At 46.5% G+C, this 20508-nt stretch overlaps 1 protein-coding gene across 4 annotated transcripts in view; it reads left to right on the top strand.

Annotated features, from left to right (window-relative positions):
- Positions 1 to 1774: 1774 nt before the first annotated feature.
- Positions 1775 to 20508, top strand: part of SCUBE2 (signal peptide, CUB domain and EGF like domain containing 2) — a 71812-nt gene continuing 53078 nt past the window's right edge. For 2 of the 4 annotated variants that reach the window (XR_014326389.1, XM_082844935.1), the window contains exons 1-5: positions 1775 to 1948; positions 3140 to 3262; positions 9824 to 9949; positions 14213 to 14347; positions 19411 to 19536. Coding sequence is in view for 3 of the 4 variants with exons in the window: in XM_082844935.1 (XP_082701061.1) it covers positions 1828 to 1948; positions 3140 to 3262; positions 9824 to 9949; positions 14213 to 14347; positions 19411 to 19536 (631 nt within the window). In the remaining variant the exon portion in view is untranslated. The remainder of the gene's footprint in view (positions 1949 to 3139; positions 3263 to 9823; positions 9950 to 14212; positions 14348 to 19410; positions 19537 to 20508) is intronic. The other 2 variants (XM_082844937.1, XM_082844936.1) reach the window with 1 other exon arrangement.

Below are 20508 nucleotides of genomic sequence, written 5' to 3'. Positions count from 1 at the left end.
ATTTATATGCTTTGACTGGAGCTAACGAGGTCTGTGCCACACAATGGGCCGTTTCCAGTTGGATTTTAAAAGAAAATAACTTTGATCATTTCAAAAGCAATGAAGCCTGATGCAGCGGAGAGAAAAGAAGGCAGTAATTTATGGCTACCATTAAGAACACAAAGGCAAAGGCGGAGAGAACGTTTCACTAAGTGAAGATTTACAAATGTGTAAAAATAACTCTTATTACTAGAAATAGCTGAGTGTCTCTCTCCACACCAAACAAAAGGGGGTGGGAGGGAGGGGTGAAAGATAGAAAAAGGGATGCAACCTGCTTGCCTTTGCTGGGGATGAAAAGGTCAAAAGAAAAACAACCACAGAAAAGTTATTTTCTCAGATTCTCCATTGGACAGCAACACTAGGAATGAAGACCCAAAGAGGCAGTCTCAGCCTGGGTGCCGTGGGGACGGGAGGGGCAGGGGCAGCCGAGGAGTGGTGCAGAGTGGGGAGCTCTGAGAGGGTGCTGGACCCTAGGAAGACATGTTTTTGTGCATGAGCTCGGTGTGGATTTTTTGTGATGTTTATTTTTTTCTGATTATCAAAGGAATGAATATATATACACATACATACATACATATATGTGTGCATATATTCACAGGAGAAAATTTAATAAATACAGAGAAGCTCAAACAATGAACATTAAAATCCCTGAGTATGGTGTTTTGTTGCATCTGAGAATTGCTACTACCTTCGTTCCTGGAGCGATGCTGATGCTGCGTGTGGTTGGCTCCAGTCACCTGTGCCTAGGGTGGTGTGGGAAGGCCCTGTGCAGGTGTGTTCCCTTATAAGGATGTCTTGCTTGGAGGGCCAGGTGACAAGCACTGCCTGTATCTGCAGCTGGCCATACCTGATGTTTATGAGTTCAGGTGGTCGTAGATACCACCTGTGCCCATGTTGGGCTGTCTTGTCCCTGGTGGCTCACCCTTGACATTCTGGCCCCCTTTTCCTTCACCTTTAAGCTGCTCTGAAGATACATTTAACCGGTTTTCAGTGAAATGAACACTTTGTGCTGTGCTTATGGGCCCAGCACTGTGCCACAGAGGGACAGTCTCAGCGGTGCCCCAGTGGGGGACAAGTGGGCCACTCTCCTCCCAGGACTTGGGGGCAGGGGATCAGAGAAGGCCCGGGTTGGGCAGAACGGAGAAGGGTGTAGACAGTGTGTGCTGAGGTGAGCAGAAAAGCTGGGCTCACCCTCTCCGTTGAGTTCTCCTGAGGATCCGAAGTCTGTGGAATCACTTTCATTCCATCCACATTCCCCCTCCTAAGTGGAGTGATGGGTAAGCCCCATAGGTGGGTTTGGGGACTATAGGACTCTGAGCTACACAGGACACTTTCTGGGTGCCCCGTATCCGAGTATTTCAGGCTAGAAGTGCTGTTTGTCTTCACAAGAGGGACCGGGTCAAGTTGGAGGACGCCGCGAACGGGCGGAGCACGAGGCTCGCCGCGGGCCGCAGCGCCGCGGCGGTGCGGGAGCAGCGGGTTTGCGGCGGGGGCCTGCGCGGCGGGGGCCTCGCGGCCCGCTGGGCCCGACCCCGCCAGGCTGACAGCCGTCCTCCGGCCACTGCGACCGCGCCCCCTCCGCCCCGGCCGGGAGGGGGAAGGGAGGGGGCCGGGAGGGGCGGCCCGGGGAGGACTGTGTGAAAATGAGGCCGGGGCTCGGGAGCCGGGCGGGGCCGGGCCGGGGGTGTCAGAGCGCGGCGGGCAGGGCGCCCGCACACACCTCCCGGAGCCGCCGCCGCGCTCGCCGCCCGCGCTCCGCAGTCTCTGCCCGCAGTCGCCGCGCCTTCCATGGGGGTCGCGGGCCTTGGCTGCCCCTGGGCGGCCCGGGCGCTGCTGCCGCTGCTGCTACCGCTGCTGCTGACGGCGGCTGTCCCGCCCGGTTGGGGCCGCGCCACGGGGCCGCCAGAGGGTGAGTGTCCGGCCGCGGGGGCGCACCTGGCACGGCGGGCAGGGAGGGCGACGAGAAGGGGTCCCGTGACCCTCGCGGGGCGCCCGGGGCAAGTGGGGCCGGGGCTTGGCTGCGGAGCTCCGCGTGGCCCCCCTTCCCCTGGGGCCGCACCCGCAGGCCAGGCAGAGGCGCTGCCACCGCGCGGGCCAGAGGCCCAGGGCCTGAGTGCGCGGCCCGGCCTCGGACCCGGGGCTGATGACAGTTCCCGCCCTGATCCCCGGGGAGCGCCTGCTGGGCAGACTCGCGCGGGCTGAGCGGGGAGCAGGGCTTTGGAGTCTCCTTGCGGAGATGGGGAAACTGAGGGCTCCGGCCGCGTGAGGTTATGGCAGCCGCGCTCCTTTCTTCTGGGGCCGGGAAGCTCTCCTGGGGGCTTCAGGGTCGGCTCCAGGGATTTTTCTGTCTGTGGAACAGCTGCTGCTTGAGAATCTGGGAATACCCGTTGTGCACTAACTGGACTTGGAATACTTTCAAAACTCTTTTGTTTTTAATTAACATCCTGGAAGGAGTATCAGCCAAGGAAAGGCTTCTGCCAAGGCCGGTTTCCAGGTTGAGAGGGTGGGCAGCGGTGAAGGGGTGGAGGGGGGCACCATTACCTCTCTGCATGGTCTGAGGGTTCAGGATGGTGTTCTCAGAGCCCAGGGTGAGCTTTCCCCCCATACCCCAAACCCTGAGAAAGCTGACAGACTCTGCTCGGTTTTCAGAGCATTTTGGCCAACTTGCTCTTTCCTTCAGCAGGCCTTTACCATCACCTACTCATGTGCCAGGTACTGTGCTTTGCCTCCGGGCCGCAGGTCCAGTCTGTAATCAAGACACCATCTAGATGGGGAGGCAGGAAAACAGTGACAATGTGATATGTGAGCATATCCTGGGGGACAACTCACCTACACTCTGGGGTCCTGGCAGGCTTCCTAGAGGAGGTGGGTTTGAGCTGAGTCGTGAAGGCCAGTGGAGAGGGTATCCCAGTCAGAGGGAACAGGCTGTGCCTGGAAACAGGGGCCTGGACATGGTCCACTTCATCCCAGGGGCTCCCAAGCAGTTTAGCTGGCGAGGCATGAGTGGGATGGGCTGGTGGGAGATGATGCTAGAGAGGGGCCTAGGCCAGGTCACCGGGGCTCGGGGCACCATATCAGGAGCTGCTGTGCTCTTTTGCAGATGTGGACGAGTGTGCCCAGGGGCTAGATGACTGCCACACCAATGCCCTGTGTCAGAACACACCCACCTCCTACAAGTGCTCCTGCAGGCCTGGCTACCAAGGGGAGGGCAGGCAGTGTGAGGGTAAGTGACTTGGGGACCAGCAGTGGGTGGGCCAGCAGGGGAAGCTCCCTACCTCCTCAGCTCTTGTCATGGCCACTTGCGTTGGTAAAAGTGCTTCAGCAGCCCTCCCACCCCCATCCCGGGTCACATCACCTACTCTCTGAATTGCATGTCAGATCCTTAAAAAACAGGGAACATCAGGTCTTCCCGAGAGCTGATCATACAGTTTTATCTGGCTCTGAAATGTCCTTTTGTCTAGCTTCTGCAAAGGAAAAGTGCTGCTTTAGTATCTTTTGGTCCCACTCAGTTTGGGAGCAGAAAGTCAGCAGCCATGTTGATCAGGAGAGCCATGCTTGCCAGAACAGGGCTGATCTGTGCTGATCCTGTACCTCCCTGGGGCAGCACCCTTGCTCTGAAGTCTGAGTGCCAGAGTCCTGCCCTCCCCTGAGGTTCTGGTGGCTCTATCTTGTCCTTGACTTCGGGTGGTTTGGCGTTGTGACCTGCCAAGCTTTAGAGCTGCACCAGGAGCCTGCCTCATTTGGAGCTGCAAGTTGGCCCTGGAAAGATGTGTGGAGGGATATTTTAAGCCCTTAGAGCTCCAGATCTGGGAGCCTGAAGTCTGGACTTTGCCATTTTGTGTTCTGGGCCACGGGGGATCAGCTCAGTGTCAGAAACTCTGCCATTGAGAACTAGCTGCAGACTGGACTCTCATAGGAAGAGGCTGCTTGGGGCATGGAAACTGTGGCATGTTGGAGCTGGCAGGGCTCTTCAGGGAGCTCTGAGCCAATCCTCTCCCTCGTGTTACTGATGCAGACACTGAGGCTCAGGGGAATCGGGAAAGGGGTCGTGGGCATGATCACACAATTAGCCGGCAGGTGAAAAAAAGTCAGATCCCCACTCTAGCTCTGTCCCTGACCCCACGTCTCTGCTGTTCACGCAGCCTCCTAGTGTCCCTCTTTGGTTGGGTGAGAAATCCTAATAAATTTATGGTCTCCTTTGTGCAGGAGGAGCAAAACTCCTGCCTCTCCCATCAAAGGAGACGTGCTCCTGGTCAGGTTCGCAGCAAGTGGAATTGGTGGTCCATCCATAAAGCCCTTCTGTTTCTTCAGGCTCATATTTTCCCAGAGACAGACAGCCATCTCTCTCTCTATCTGCCCTGCATCATGGGAGGCCAAAAGAGTGCTCTCTCTGAAACATCTCTCTGCCAGTTCCTCCATACCACATCCTCACCATATTAAATATTCTATTAACAGTACTGGAATTCACACATGTTGGTACCCTGTTTGGGGAAAAAAATGTTCACTTTTTCACTGTGACCTTCAGTCACTGTATGCTCTCTGGGGGTAGAAACCATGCCAAGTTTTCTTTTGGATAAAGTACTTATTTAGTAAATAATGTTGAATGACAAGTGGCAAAAGTTTGGTTATTCTTAGCTGTTGGGTTTGGCTTATCACAAATAAGAAATTGAATTGCTAACAGTTTAGAGTGAAAAGCCTACTATTTAGTTTAAAATAATTAATGATTGACTGGCATCGCTGCTTTTCTACCTTTAAATTGGTTTTAAAATAATATGTGATTATTGTTATAGAAAGTCAATATAAAAAATACAAAAATGTGTAAAATAGAAAAGTAAAGACCTTCCTATTTATCCCCAGGTAATCACTATTAACAGAGAGCATATATTCTCCCTGTTAAGAAGGATTTGATTTTTTGAATACTTGTAGTGTTTATAAACCTAGTGAATAAGGATGACCCTGTTAAGTTTGGATTTCTGGTACAGGGATCCAGAAATGGAAACTTTCTTCCAGGAAGGAAAAGGAAAGAAAATGGGGATTGCAAATATTCAAAAATACAGATATTCAAAGATGTAACTTTTATGTGTATTTCCTGGCTTAATAGTTTTTAAGCCTCTTGGGTCCAATCTGTGGTATCATTTGTGTTGTGATTATCACTGAAGTCACTTGCCCCTATTTAAGTTCAAGGATGGGAACTGGTTTGCTCAGAGTGAACAGAATTTTATCCTCCACAAATTTCTTCTGCCAAAGTGTTGGAAAAATGAAAGTATGGGCCCTGAATAAGTATTTTTAAAATAATGTGCTTCAGAAGTGGCTTTAGGTAAATGATGTTTTATGCTAAATGATCTTTGCTTATATCCCAGACTTTGGGGAGGGGATGTTTCAGTGGTCAGTATTAATTATATGGTCCTTATTTCTCAGTTTAAGGAACTGAATCAGGTTTAACAGGGATGAATCTAGACTTGGCCTTTGTATTTTTTTTTATACTTTTTATTTTGAAATAATTTTAGACTTCAGAAAATTTGCAAAACTAGTGCAGAATTCTTCACATATGTCTGTCACTTATCTTACCCTAATGTTAACAATTTATATAACCATAATACAGTATCAAAACCAGGAAATTAACACTGGCACAATATTATTAACTAAACTATAGACTTACTCAAATGTCACCAGTTTTTCCCTAACAGTTTTTCTATTTTTTTTCTTCCAGAATCCAACTCAAAGTCCCACATTACATTTAACTGTTGTCTCCTTTGTCTCTTCCATTCTGTGACAGTTCTCAGTCTTTCCTGGTCTTTCATGGCAGTGACACATTGATGAGTACTGTTCAGTTCTTTTGTTGGCCTTGTGTTTTCACGTGATAAGAAGTAGTATGGTAGGAACTGACGCGATAAGAGAATGTCCTATGTCTTCTCTCAATAAAATTGAGGTTACACATTTGTAGTAATACAAAAGTGAAGCTTTCGGCAAAGCTGCTACAGAAGCGCTATTGTGTGCTTTTCAGTGCATCACATCTGGGGCACATGATGGCAACATTCCCACTACAGGTGATGTTAATCTTGATCATCTGGTTAAAATGGTGTATCCTGGGTTTCTCCACTACAAAGTTACTATTTTTTCCCCTTTCAGTGTATATATATATATATATATATATATATATATCTCGGGGCAGATACTTTTAGCCTATGCTGATTTTAGCATCCAGCTGTGGATCTTGCCTGCAACAATTATTACTGTGATATGTGACTCTCGGTAATTTTGTATTTCTCTAGTTCCTTACACATCTTTTTTTTTTTTTTTTTTTTGCTGTACGCGGGCCTCTCACTGCTGTGGCCTCTCCCATTGCGGAGCACAGGCTCCGGACGTGCAGGCTCAGTGGCCATGGCTCACGGGCCCAGCCGCTCCGCGGCATGTGGGATCTTCCCGGACCGGGGCACGAACCCGCGTTCCCTGCACTGGCAGACGGACTCTCAACCACTGCGCCACCAGGGAAGCCCCCTTACACATCTATTAATTGGGATTCTTCTGTAAGGAAGATCTGTCCCTCCTCCCCCATTTATTTATGCATTGATTTATGTGTTTATGTATTTATGCCAGTATGGACTCACGGGTGTTTATTTAATTATATGGTTATTTATTTTTGGCTCAAGTTGTTCCAGCTTTAGCCATTGGGAGCTCCTTCACATGGTCTCCTGTGTCCTGTTGACATGCCTCCATCCTTTTTTGAGAAATTCCTAATTTTCTGGTACCACAAAATGCTCCAGCCTCAACCTGTATTTTCCCCTCCCCAGCCCTGGAATCAATTACTTCTCCGGGAGCACTGGTTTTCCTTTTATTGGAAAATGATGTATAGAAACCAAGATCTGGATGCTTGGTGTTTTCATTGTTACTGGGATGTCATTCCTCCTAGGCCCTCTCAGTGGACAGAGCTAGGAAATATATGTATGTATACTAACCCACACATACACACTTATCTATATTTATTCCTTGTATCTATCCATTTCTATATATATATTAAAAACAGTGAGTTACACTGATACTTCAGATTCCAAAACAGTATCACAGGATTTATTCTAACCTCCCTCTTGGCTTATTCATAACTTCTTTCTCCAACAGTGAGAAACCTGGCTCTCATTATCTGCAATATATGCACCTATTTGTTCAATCCCAGTATACACATAAAGTATTTACAGAATTACTACTCTATAATTCTGGGAGTAAAACGGATTTAATAATTAGGGTACAGTATTTGTATACAACTATTTTTGAATTTGGCCTTATAACATCCAGTCAAGCTACTATTTTTCAGACATACTTAGGCTAGTACTTTTCTTCCCCATCCCCTTCAGTGTGGTGTGTTACTCATTTACAGTACAGTTAGGTTCATTTGTTTCTCTCTGTGTTCCTTTTTTTTTTTTTTTTTTTTTGCGGTACGCAGGCCTCTCACTGTTGTGGCCTCTCCTGTTGCGGAGCACAGGCTCCGGACGCGCAGGCTCAGTGGCCATGGCTCACGGGCCCAGGCGCTCCGCGGCATGTGGGATCTTCCCGGACTGGGGCACGAACCCGTGTCCCCTGCATCGGCAGGCGGACTCTCAACCACTGCGCCGCCAGGGAAGCCCTGTGTTCCAATTTTTAATCCCTCTTGTCACCCTCACTCTTGTTTCCTGGTTGATGTGTGTGTATGTAAAACATCACCATGGTTCTGAGAGTCACAGCAGTTCAAAAACTCAGAGAAGTGTGACTCCTTCCTCCTATTTCTTTCCTGTTCCCGTTCCTCCTTATTTCCACCCCTTCTCCCACACATCATGGGTCACCAATCTCTGTGCTTTCTGGTTTATCCTTCCTGTATTTCTTTTGCACAAATAAGCAGCTAAATATGTATTTTCTTTTTAACTGTTTTATTGAGTTATAATTTACATACCATAAAATTCACCAATTCTAAGTCAGTATACAAATCAATGATTTTGGGTAAATTAGTTGAGTTGTGCAGTCATCACATAATACAGTTTTCAAGCACTTTCCTCATCACAGTAAGATCCCTGTTCGTAGCCCCAGTTCCAGGCAACCACTAATCTATTTCCTGTCTCTGTAGATTTGCCTTTTCTGGACATTTCATATAAATGAAATCATACATTATGGTTTTTGTGTTTGGCTTCTTTCACTTAGCATAATGTTTTTGAGGTTCATCCATGTTGCATCCTGTACTGGTATTTCATTCCTTTTTATTGTTAACTAGTATTTCATGGACATTTGGGTTGTTTCTACTTTTGGGCTATTATAAATAAAAATGCTGCCAAGAATATTCACCTGCAAGTCTTTGTGTAGACATGATTTTGCATTTCTCTTGATACATACCTAGGAGTAGAATTTCTGGGTCATATGGTAAGTTTGTGTTTAACCTTTTAAGGAACTGCCAAGGAACTTTCCAAAGTGATTATGTCATCTTATATTACCATCAGCAGTGTATGAGGTTTCCCATTTCTCTACATCCTTGTCAACATTTGTCATTGTCTGTCTTTTTTATTATAACTGTTCTAGGGAGTATGAAATGGTATCTCATTGTGATTATAATTATAATTTCTCAAATAATTAATGATGTACATTTTTTTCATGTGCTTATTAGCCATTAGCATACTGTCTCTGGTAAAATGTTGATTCAAATCTCTTGCCCATTCTAAAGTTGGGTTTTTTGTCTTCTTATTGAATTGTAAGAGTTCTTTATAAGCCCTTTATAAGGTATGTGATTTGCAGATATTTTCTACCAATTTGTGACTTCTCTTCATTTTCTTAATGTCTTTTGAAGTACAAAAGTTTTAAATTTTCACACAGTCCAATTTATTAATTTTTAGATTTATGGATTGTGTGTTTGGTGTTGTATCTGTTGTTGTATCTAAAAAATCTTTACCTAACCCAAGGTCGCAAAGATTTTCTCATGAAAGTTTTATATTTTCTCTTAAAAGCTTTCTAGTTTTAGCTCTTACATTTAGGTCTCTGATGCATTTTGTGATTTTTGTGTATGGTCTGAGTTAAGGGCCTAAATCAACTTTTTTTGCATATGGATATCCAACTGTCTCAGCACCATTTGTTAAAAAGACTATCATTTCTTCCAATAAATTGCCTTAGCACTTTTGTCTAAAATCAAGTGACCATAAATATAAGGGTTTATTTCTGGACTCTGATTCTGTTCCAGTGATCTGTTTGTCTGCCTCTGTGCCTGTACCACACACTGTCTTGATAACTGTAGCTTTATAGTAAGTGAAAATCCTCCAAATCTGTTCTCCTTTTTTCAAAATTGTTTTCCCTCTTCTGAGTCTTTTGCATTTCCATATAAATTGTAAGATAAGCTTGTCAAGTTCTGAAAAAAGAGCGTGCTGGAATTTCGTGTGTGTGTGTGTGTGTGTGCGTGTACCTCCTTATTTTTTACATGAAGATAACATACTACAGATACTCTTTTGCATTTTGATTTTTTTTTTACTTATTAGTATATTCTAGAAATCACTCCAAATCAGTTCGTAGAGATCTAGCTCATTGTTTCTTTTTAACAGCTGCATAGTATTCCACCAAGTAAATGTACCTTAATTCTTCAACTGCTTGCTGTGCATGGGCATTTAGGTCATTTCCAATATTTTGTAATTACAAATGCTGCAGCAAATAACCTTATGCATATTTATTTTTCTGTTGTTGGAGATTGCTAGATGTGGGATGGCTGATTAAAAGGTAAATGCATATTTCTCCACACTAAAGAAATAGTGCTTTTGTGGTTTACTTCTCTTTTACTCCTCAGATATTGATGAATGTGAAAATGAACTCAATGGAGGCTGTGTCCATGACTGTTTGAACATTCCCGGCAATTATCGCTGCACTTGTTTTGATGGCTTCATGTTGGCTCATGACGGTCATAATTGTCTTGGTAAGGAAAACAGTTGGCAATGGTAATTCTCCTTTACCTACCCTCCGGCACCTCCACCCCTTTCTTTTCTTTGACAAAAACATACTCATTAAAAGAAAAATGGGATCAGAGACCTTTGTTTTCTGGCTCCCTAGAAATCACACTCGCTGATAGAAAACCAGGTTAAGTATTTTAGTTTTTATGTGATGATTCATAATATAAATCCTCCATTAGTCCAAGGAGGTGGGTGGACATTGACATTACTACTTATTGATTTTCTGGCATTGACTTGTTACCTTTAAGATCTTTGGTCTTGTGTTAAAAGGGTCTTGACTTATAACCATTTCTTCAGTGGTAAGTGTCTCTCTTCCAGAATCATGTAAAACTACTTGTCCTGAAGATTCCACATGTGTGCTTGGATCTCAGCCAGGTAGACCCTCCTCTTTTTTCTTAAAAGAGAGAGAAATTCAAGTAGAAACCTTCCATTAACATCCTCCTAGTATTCCACAAACCAGAAACATCTGTTGGAGTTTCAGTGCGTTAGGGACCGCAAAGAGTATTGTTTACATTGGTTCCTTATGCCAGGAATAAAACAGAATTTAAAATTAGCAAGCAGTTGGATAGGGTTGAATGTTGGATGGTCTTAGAAGATGCAGCACACCTGGAAGACAAGTGTTTGTGGTCTGTTTGCACTTTAAGACTGGTGTTAGCAGTGGTACAGGAGGACATGGGACCCAGATGCCATCAGATTCCTTTGACACTGATGATCCTTCATGTGGTTGACCCACTTATATCCACTTGGCTAACCAAGGAGCAGCTTGAGCCAGGCCCTGGCTCTGTGGGGACAGCTATTCAGATGCTCCCTTGCTGTGCAGTGGGAATGGCCACTTGATCAAATGCTTTGAGATCAGCATAAAAGTCACTAAATGAGTACAGGCAGAACTTGTATTTTTCGTGTTGGGGAAGGAGAGTATTTGGGACTAAGCCCTGATATGACCTGTATCATGTCACCTGGAGCCCCATCCTGATGTAGACTCTGTCCCTTCCTGTCTGAGCCCTGTGTGAGAGGTCAAGCACTGGTCAGACCGCTTGGCCTTCTAAGCCTGCAGCTATCAGGAAGAATTGATTGAGGGCTGGGGAGTCACTAACCCCTCTGCAGACTTTCTAGGCCATTAGCACCACAAAAAGACACATTAGAGAGACAATCCTGAGAGCATCAATAAATTGAGATTAATTAAAAACTTTAGAAAAAAAATCACTTTTAGTGTGTAATTTGTTGAGAAGCATACAATGTGGTTTTTTTTTTAAACCATTTTCTAGGGGAAATCACTCATTTCCCTTTGATTAGCCAATGGCATTTTGAGGATTTGTATTTGATGGAAGACCCAGTCATCACAGTTGTGCCCAAACCCACAGCTTGGAGGAAGTATGAGCTTCCTAAGAACAAAAAGTGGACACTTCCAAGAGTTAAGGACCTGGGCCAGCTTGGGTGGGGGTGGTTTGGAGTAAAGGCCTGAGGCCCCAAGTCCTTTCTGGCCTGGCTGCTAACACAGGTATTTCAGCAGAGTATCTCCGTTTCCCCTCTTTGGGGTCTCTTTGTGGGTTTGGTAGCAAGGGTCTGCCTTGGAGAAAAACCCTGAGTATATCCACCGAGTATATCTGAAGGGGCTGAGGATTCTATGAAAAGGAAGGCATGAGAAAATACAGTGGTACATTGAGAACAGCAGGACCCTCACACATAGAGACGTAGCTGTCATTTGGACTTGAAAGAGCAGAAGCATTTTGTGACAGGAAAGGAGCTCAGGGCCTAAATTTTTTAGGAGGGACAGTTTCCTGTGTTCTTTGGGATGACCCTTACCTCTCCCTCGCCCCCTGACCGCACAGTTAGCCGCCGATATATTAGCCAGGATACGCAGAGTACAAACAGCACTTAGCTCTGGCACTCGACCCAGAGTGCTCGGAGATCCTGGGTACCTGTGAGCCTGAAACACAAAATGCAGCTCTTCCACACAGCTCAGCCCACCTGAATTCAGCTTCTATTTATTGAATGTCTGGGAGCACAACATAGCTACTAGGTCCTGTAGCACACTGGCATCACTTGAGAAGTTTAAAATGACACCACTGTCCAGGTCTCATCCAAGGCTAGTTAGATCAGTGTCTTAGGAGGTGGGGTCCGGACATCAGGGTTCTAACATGCAGACAGGGTTGTAAAACACTGTTTTACATTCTGCAGAAACTCACCAGCCTAGTGATACACATTTGTGCATGTGAACTTTTGTATTAATTCAGTCAGAGTGCGTCACCCAACTTGATTCATTTCTAATTGCTTTGGCGAAAAGGAATAGTGGGTTAAACTCGGGGTGGGGCGGTGCAGCTCAGAGGGGAGCACACCTTTACTTAGAACCAGGCCAGGATTTGGTGTTCAGGGAAACATCTCTCCTGCTCACCCCAGACCCCGCTGTGGAACAGCGGGGCCAGGTGTGATCCAGCACATCTCACCCTCTGGAATGTGCTCCCTTTACCCTTTGGCACAGAGAAGGGCAAGTCTGTTAGGCTTCAGGGGATGGCTTAAGTCCCATCAGTTTAGCAAGGCATCTGCTGGGTAGTGTGGGAGGACGGATGACTGTAAAATCTGAAGCTTGAAACCAGATAACAGATATCTAAGTGTGAATGTGCTTGTTACGGATGCCCCCAGGAGCTAGTGACAGGCACGTGGGACGTCAGGGCTAGAGAAAATAAATTGCTTTTACATCAGCCTTCTCCTTGAGCTTCTGTCATGTCTGAGATTTTTCTAGAAGTTTCCTCTTCTTTAACTCTGGTGATGCTGTGTTCCCCTGCTTGTTTGTTCATGCATTGAAGAATTAATATGTGCCTGCAGGTTCCAGGGCTATGCTAAATTTTAAAAAAATCTGTAAAAATCTGTCCTCAAGGAGTTTGCAGTCTAGTGGAGATGCATAAGTAAAAGATGTTGAGGAGTCAAAAGGTACAATTTAAAAAAAAAAGATTTTGAAAATGCACGGTGGTAAGTGTATTGATGGAGCCGCGCACAAGGTAGTATGTGACACAGTGGAAGGAAGGTCCCCTAACCTCGCCCTGGGGGCATAGCACTGGGGCAAGGCTCCCTCCCTCCCTGCTGGACACCACAAGTAAGTGGTTTTCAAAGCTGTCTTTACACCAGGCTCAGGCTTCCCACAGCCTGTTGGAGCTAGCCCTGAATGTCAGCATCTCACACTTACTACCTCCCTGCCCTGCTGGGGACCAACCACATCTCCACACCCAATTCTGTACCCAGCACTGGTCTTCCCCATGTTTCTCAGCCACCTCACCCCATGTCCACATAGCACCTTGTCCACAGTCCCCTTCTATTTCTTCCATCCTAGGCATCCCCACTGCCAGGCCCCAGGTCCGGTCCCCTACTAGCGCCAGCCATGGCTATTTCAGGCAAATGTGTGAAGCTGGACTTCCAGGCTTTCAATTCTTCCCCTTCCCTGTGTCCTTCCCTCAGCTGCTGCCTTATCCTTCCCAACACGAGGGGCTGACCATGTCACCCTGCTCCAAGGGTTCCCAGTTGCCTCTCAAATGAAGCAGGAACTTCTTTGCTATTCAAGGTCCTCTGCAGTGTGACCCAGTCTATCTTCCCAGCTCCGTCTCCTGTAACTTCCCTGCATGTACTGTGCTTCAGCCCAATTGAATAACACTGTGTTATCTGAACATACTCTGTGTCTCCCAGCCTTCGTACTATGCTCACACCCTTTCTTTTGCCTAGAATCCCTTCTCCTGATTTAAAATTGAAGAAACACTGCAGAGCTCATACCTTCATCAGCTTTTCCATAAAACCCATCCCGATACCCACAACCAGAGGTGACCTCTTTCCTTTGTACCACCATTTACCTTATCTCACAATTACTTGTACAGTTGTCTCTTTCCCTCTGCTGAAGGAGATGCTCCAGGGCAAAGGAATTCGATCTTACGCATCTGTGTTTTATTGTCTCCTCTAGCACTGTGCTTAGGAAAGAGAAGGTGTTCAATAAATACTTACTGAACTGATTATCCAGGTGTCCAGGTGGAGGGCCTGTTTAAGGGAGCTCTAGACCCATGAGGGCTGGGTTAATTACCTGCGGCCCCACTGGCTTCAGTTCTGAGAGCTTCTGTGATGCAAGGACCTGATGAGAGACCTCGTCTCTGCTTAGCAGGAGCCCCTGGGCTGCCGGGGCAGGGTGGTGGTGGGTGGGGCGGTGTGTGAAGCAGTCACAAAAGCAAAGGCTAAGCCTTCTCCCCCTCCAGATGTGGACGAGTGCCTGGAGAACAATGGCGGCTGCCAGCACACCTGTGTCAACGTCATGGGAAGCTACGAGTGCCGCTGCAAGGAGGGGTTTTTCCTGAGTGACAATCAGCACATGTGCATTCACCGCTCAGAAGGTAGCTCTGCTCGGCTGGGGGCAGGGGGCAGGGTCACATCTGAGAATCCCCCACCCCCATCCTCAAAGGCTCTAGAGGGAAGCACTGGAGTTTAGAAAGCCTGGAGGCCTGAGGACAAGTGGGCAGGTTATTTTAGCTGCACCTTTCTCACCCTGCTAAAAAAGTGGGTTGGACTGGGTGAGCTCTGAGGTCTCTTCAAACTCTCACATTCTCTGATTCTAATCTCTAAATGGAGTACATTTCAAACATGACTAGAAATGCAATGGATGATCTGCCCAGTTTTTCAGAAAGGTGCTGGAAACCACAGCACGTTTTTTGGGGAAGGAGGGGCTGGAGCCTTCCTTTGGAGACTCAGTGAATTGCCCTGTTTTCAGCAAGACCCGGCATTCCCTGTGTTTTGCGTTTTTGAACTCTGAGCTTCTGGGATTCCAGGGGGCAGGTGAACCCCCTCCCCAGACTGGGGGTCTCTATACTATGGTTTTCTTCACCCATGTTGTCATTTACCATTCCTACATAAATTTGCAGAAAATTCTTCTCCTCTGATGGCTCGTTCTCTCTGCGTTGAGTTTATACCTATTTTATTTCTTCTATTAGTTCAGTGGATTCTCAGGAGGGAGAGGAATTAAGTACCTGTGGCCCATCAGCCACTTTGAACTCAGTGATGTGCTTTTAATTCTCTGCTCTTTCTTAAGCCAAAGAACCACATTTTAAAAAAAAATTCTATTTATTTATTTATTTTCGGCTGCGTTGGGTCTTTGTTGCTGCGCACAGGCTTTCTCTAGTTGTGGTGAGCAGGGGCTACTCTTTGTTGCGGTGTGCGGGCTTCTCATTGCGGTGGCTTCTCTTGTTGTGGAACATGGGCTCTAGGCACACAGGCTTCAGTAGTTGTGGCTCATGGGCTCAGTAGTTGTGGCTGGCGGGCTCTAGAGCACAGGCTCAGTAGCTGTGGCGCACGGGCTTAGTTGCTCCGCGGCATGTGGGATCTTCCCAGACCAGGGCTCGAACCTGTGTCCCCTGCATTGGCAGGTGGATTCTTAACCACTGTACCACCAGGGAAGTGCCCAGAGAACCACATTTTGTTGGCTTTATGTCTCCCAAGGTTGCCGGTGCCTGTTTTTAAGGGAAGTGCCCCAAATCCTAGACTATTAACTCCTTTTGGCATGTGCTGCGTATTCATCCTCATAACTTAAGAATGTGGTGATTTTCAGTTCTTCTACTATTTGTAGATTTGTAGATTTATTGTTTTAATCGTGGTGGTTTTAGTGATTTTTCAAGGGTTTCTTTGTGGAAGATGATTTTTGCCTCATTTTCCAAGAATGATGGCCCCTTTCTTATCCCTAACCAGAAGGCCTGTCTGGGTACTAAGAAGAAGGGTCAGAGAAATGGGGAGTCGGATGCTCTTATTACCCAAGCCTGCTCATTGTCAGTGTGGAAGCTGGGTGGTCATAGACTCCAACCCTAATCAGGTAGATCTCTTATCCCATGCAGGTGTGTGGCCCTTGATTAAGTAGCAGTTAGGTTTCATTTTCACTTTCCTGCCGGGGGTTCTCTGGACTCTTGGGTGAGCTCTGCCTCTGGTCAGAGGCTGAACTAAGATGCCAGCAGCACGAATGATCTGGATCTCAGGGCCTCTCCCTTTTGGTTGCTCAAAGCTGCTTCCTGGAAAGTCACTCTGGCTTTCTCTTCAGGCGGTGGGGAGGGGGGTGGCGCCCTGTAGGTCAAGCCAGGGCTTGAACACCCCCAGTACGGGTCCCACCACTCACGAAGCCACTCTCGGTGATTAAGATCACCTCTTACCCTCGGTCTTCCAGAGCAGTGGCTCAGCCCCTTTCTCCTGTCCCAGACTGGACAAGGCTCCAAGCCCCGCAGACTGATTACAGACACGGGCTCCTCACACCAGGAGTAAATACAAGAGCAGCTCCTTTCCGCAATTTGTGTTTTCTAAATTTTCTACAATTCAGACATTCTTAGAACCCCTGAAGAGTATTTAAAATGAGCATATTTGTCTGGAGCTATAAACCAAAATACAAGAATTTGAGTTGTGGTCTGGAAGCACTCTATGATTTTCTGTTGTGTTTCAACCTGATTGCTGGGCAAATTCACGGCAGCGTGAGCCAGCACATTGGAGCGGTCTGTAGCTGCCCCCTTCCATCCTAGGGTTTTAACTCTTCAAATAGAGCCATCTGTAAACAGTGTTCCTGTAGGGTTTCCTCCTTGATGTGCACATTAAACCCTTAGAAACTGTATTAAAATAGATGTTAAAACCCATAGCTGATTCTCTGAAGATGGTTGAAAGAAGGTAAACACTGCAAGCTAGTATTTTCTAGTGTAGCTGTTGTTGTTTTTAATAATTATTTACTAAATGTTCTTTAATATAGGGGATCTTAATAGCTGATTCTGAGAGAAACTCAAGCTATTGTGTTTTTTTCATCCTTAGAGACCCCAAAGCTCTGATAAAGAGACTGTGTGTTTTCACCCATGTAATGAGGGTAGGCTAGAGGGAGACACACCACCCCAGCCTGCCTTTGTGCCTATTCATGGGAGCTCAGGCTCTCAAAATGAGCATTCCTCTTTTGTTTTGTCCGCTCCAAGAGTATTTTTAGATGTTTGCACTGCTGCCTTTTTAGAGTAGTAAGGAAGGTGTCAGGTTAGTGAGGAAGAGGCTGTGCTCTCAGCAGAGGCTGTTTCCCCCTTTTCTTGCCCTATTTGCAAGGCATACTTTTATTTGGTTTCCAGAAATATTCTTCAGTGAGACCCTGAGCCTGGGGACCACCAGAATGGGATATTTCTCACATTTCTGAGCTGCTTCCTTCCTGGTGAACTAACGACCCGAAACAGGACTGCCAGGGCAGTTTCTGGGGGAGCCAGAACCATAGCTGGGCCTCCCAGTTTGGACCAGATCCATCTGCCACCCCTAGCAGTGACCTTGTTTTGAGCCAGGGGACTGTGAAAAGCTTCGGGGTCAAGTCTTAAAAAGCCCTTAGCATTTCCAGAGCCATTTAAACCTCCGATGTCTCCTGGTAACTTTAGGTCTTGCTTGATAGGATATGACATCAGGGGGCAACTTCTTTGTATCCCCATGGTATCTGGCACACAGTCAGTTCTTACAAAATATCTCTTGTGTAAATGGATTGCTCTGAGGCAGTAAAGGTCACTTTGCAAATGTCTGAACAGACCTGTAAACAGAATGAAAAAGAAAAAGAAGAAGAGGAAGAAGCAGCTGACGTGTTTAGGAGTGTACCTCACAGGTGTTACTGCTGCCTTTTCTTGGGCACTGTTACGTTTACCCTTGGGTGCTCCTGGGCCCTATTACTTCAAATGTTCTGCTGATCCAAGAACAAAGGTAATGCTTGCTGGGCCTTCCTAGGGGAACAGGACACTGCTTCTGGAGGCAGCTCTTACCTTCTGTGCCATCTTATTACTGGGAGCAAATAACGCCTTCAGAAGTCACCAGCCAGAGCAAAGAGAGCTTTCCACTGACCCCGTGCAAGCTTCTTTCTGTGTTAATTGACAGCAGCCCTTGGCACGGGTGAGTGAATCCCAGCAACTTCCAGCAGATTGAGTGGTGGAGTTCAAACAGCTTGTAACTGTCAGATAAAAAACAAGATAGTTTTAAGAGAATATGGGATGTATTAACTGTTGCTCTGTCTTTTGGAATAGGAATGACATCTGTTTGTATTAAAACAATCATTCCAGTTAAGCACAGATCAACAGCCCCATGGTGAGAACTGGAGAGAAATGACTTTTGACTTCATTAGAACCAATTGGCTAAGGTTTTAGGGGCACAATACGGAACAGTATTGGATCCTAGCGAAGCTGAATGAAAGCTTTTTGTACTCATGTTAAAACAGTGCCACTTCCAGTATTAGAAAATGTCTTGTTAGTGGAGAATCAATAATAAAATCCCTACTCTTAAAGATGTTTTAGAGTTAACATTGCACAAATGCAAAGAAGCATCCCATGAAGACGTACTTATTAATGTTGTACAAACCAAGGAGAGGTTTTGAGATTACTCTTGGGTTTGATAACAGTTCCTTCAGAGTGCTGGGAGGCGGCAGAGCCCCCTAAAGGGTTGGTACTGAGAAGAGGCCTGATGGTGGCAAACCACACAGGTGTCTACTTTTCTATGACCCCGTCATTTAGATGCATGTTAAACCATCCAGGAAAATAACCCTGTTTCCTACCACAGTTACCACAAGATCGGGCCTAATGAAAATTACAGTATACCTGAGAAGGATTTTACAGCAGCTAAAGGAAACCACATATATGAGGTCTCTCTCTGTTCTCTCTGCTGTTGTCCTCCAAGCCCACTGAGGGAGGAGGGCCCAGGGACTAACTGAAGGTGGTCACATAAGAGAGGTCCCTGGGCAGGTGTCCATGGGGTGATGCTGAGATACAGTAGTCTCAGTCACCTTCAAAGTGTGGATTTGGTGGGGGTAGAGTGGAGGGTTGAAATTTTCTGAAAGTCATCTTCAAGAATATGTGAAAAGGTTGGGAATCTTCATCAGTCTATCTTCAGATTTTTGTAGAGAGATTCTCCTTTTCTGTTTGTATTCTTGATCAGCATGGGTAACAACATGGCAGAGATAAGAGTCTGAGGACATGTTCCTGGGGTCCACAGGTTCTGATTCCACACCCAACAGAGAGCTCCTGGTGGGTACTTTCTTTCTTTTTTTTTTTTAATTCTTTTTTGGCCATGCCATGCGGGATCTTAGTTTCCCGACCAGGGACTCAACCCGGGCCCTCGGCAGTGAAAGCTCAGAGTCCTACCCACTGGACCACCAGGGAATTCCCACTTGGTGGGTACTTTCTTTTCAGTGTATTGGGAGAGCTCCTACCTCTTTTGGGGAATTGAAACATCCTATCTCTTGGGTGACATAAGAAAGTTTTCATATCTCTGTTAAATGACCTGGCTTGATTTGACTGATGTATTCTTTTAAAACATGGGACTGATGGACACCCAGGCAGGCAGGTCTGTGGCCCACCCCCCAGACCCTTGCCTCACTCCCGGCGTCAGGATTCTGTTGCAACCTGGTCACTGGCTGCGTGCTGCTGTTTTGCAGAGGGTCTGAGCTGCATGAATAAGAATCACGGCTGTAGTCACATCTGCAAGGAGGCCCCGAGGGGCAGCGTTGCCTGCGAGTGCAGGCCTGGTTTTGAGCTGGCCAAGAACCAGAGAGACTGCACCTGTAAGTACAGACTGGCACACAGCTGTGCTGGGAACCATCCTACCCCAGAGGTTGTCTTGTGCAGCCCAGCATCAGAAACATCAGGGAAGGCAGTCACGTGAGATATTGAGGGTAATCTCCTGTAGGGAAGGGAAATGATGTTTTCTAAAAGAACCAGTCGGAAGGAAATAGCACTCAGGAGTAAGGAGTGTGAATGTTGGGGGCCAGGTCTCTCTGTTCCCGTAGAATAGAGTCAAATTTCCTCATCTGGCAGCTCTTTGGTACCTGGTGCCTGCTTCTTATACAAGCCTCATCAGCCTCCTTTCTCTAGACACCAGACTGCTGGCTTTTGGAGAAAGCCCCCATTCTTTCATGCCTCCAAGGCTTTTCTAAGCCTTCCTTCCTTCCTAGCTTGGTGAATTCTCACTCAATTTTTCATATCCTGCCTAACTTCTAATCATGATAAAGATAATAGCTACTTTGGGGGAGCATTTATTATGTGCAAAGCCTTGTCTAAAGAGGTGCCACGTTGCATTTAATTCTTACAGTCACCGCCTGATGAGCTAAGTGGAGAAAATCGTGGAGAAGGTAAAGCTACAGGGTCACACAGGAAGTAAGTGGCAAATGTAGGATTCACATGTAGGCCTGCCTAACTGTAAGGCTTGTGCTCCTGGTCACCATGATACATAACGTCGGAAGCCTTCCCCGATGGCCTCGGACAAGGCAGCCAGTTTGTATTTTGGCTCCCACAGCGCTGTTTATTCCTTGATGATAGCGCGTGGCACTCTGGGGTTGAATCGTGTGTTTGATTCAACCACACGATTGGGTTGAATCTGGAGTTGAATTTATGTGTCTGTCTCCCCAACTACGAGCCCCACCAAGTCAGGGATCTTGTCTTATTTTTGCCTCTCAGTCTTCCCCTGGATGTGCTCAATCCACATTTGTTTAATGGATGAGTCAATGAACGGTGTACACAGTCCAGACGCAGCTGCC

This window comes from Leucopleurus acutus (assembly GCF_964270905.1).
Source record: "Leucopleurus acutus genome assembly, chromosome: 8".
NCBI lineage: Eukaryota > Metazoa > Chordata > Mammalia > Artiodactyla > Delphinidae > Leucopleurus > Leucopleurus acutus.
This window is presented reverse-complemented; position numbering and strand designations above follow the sequence as displayed.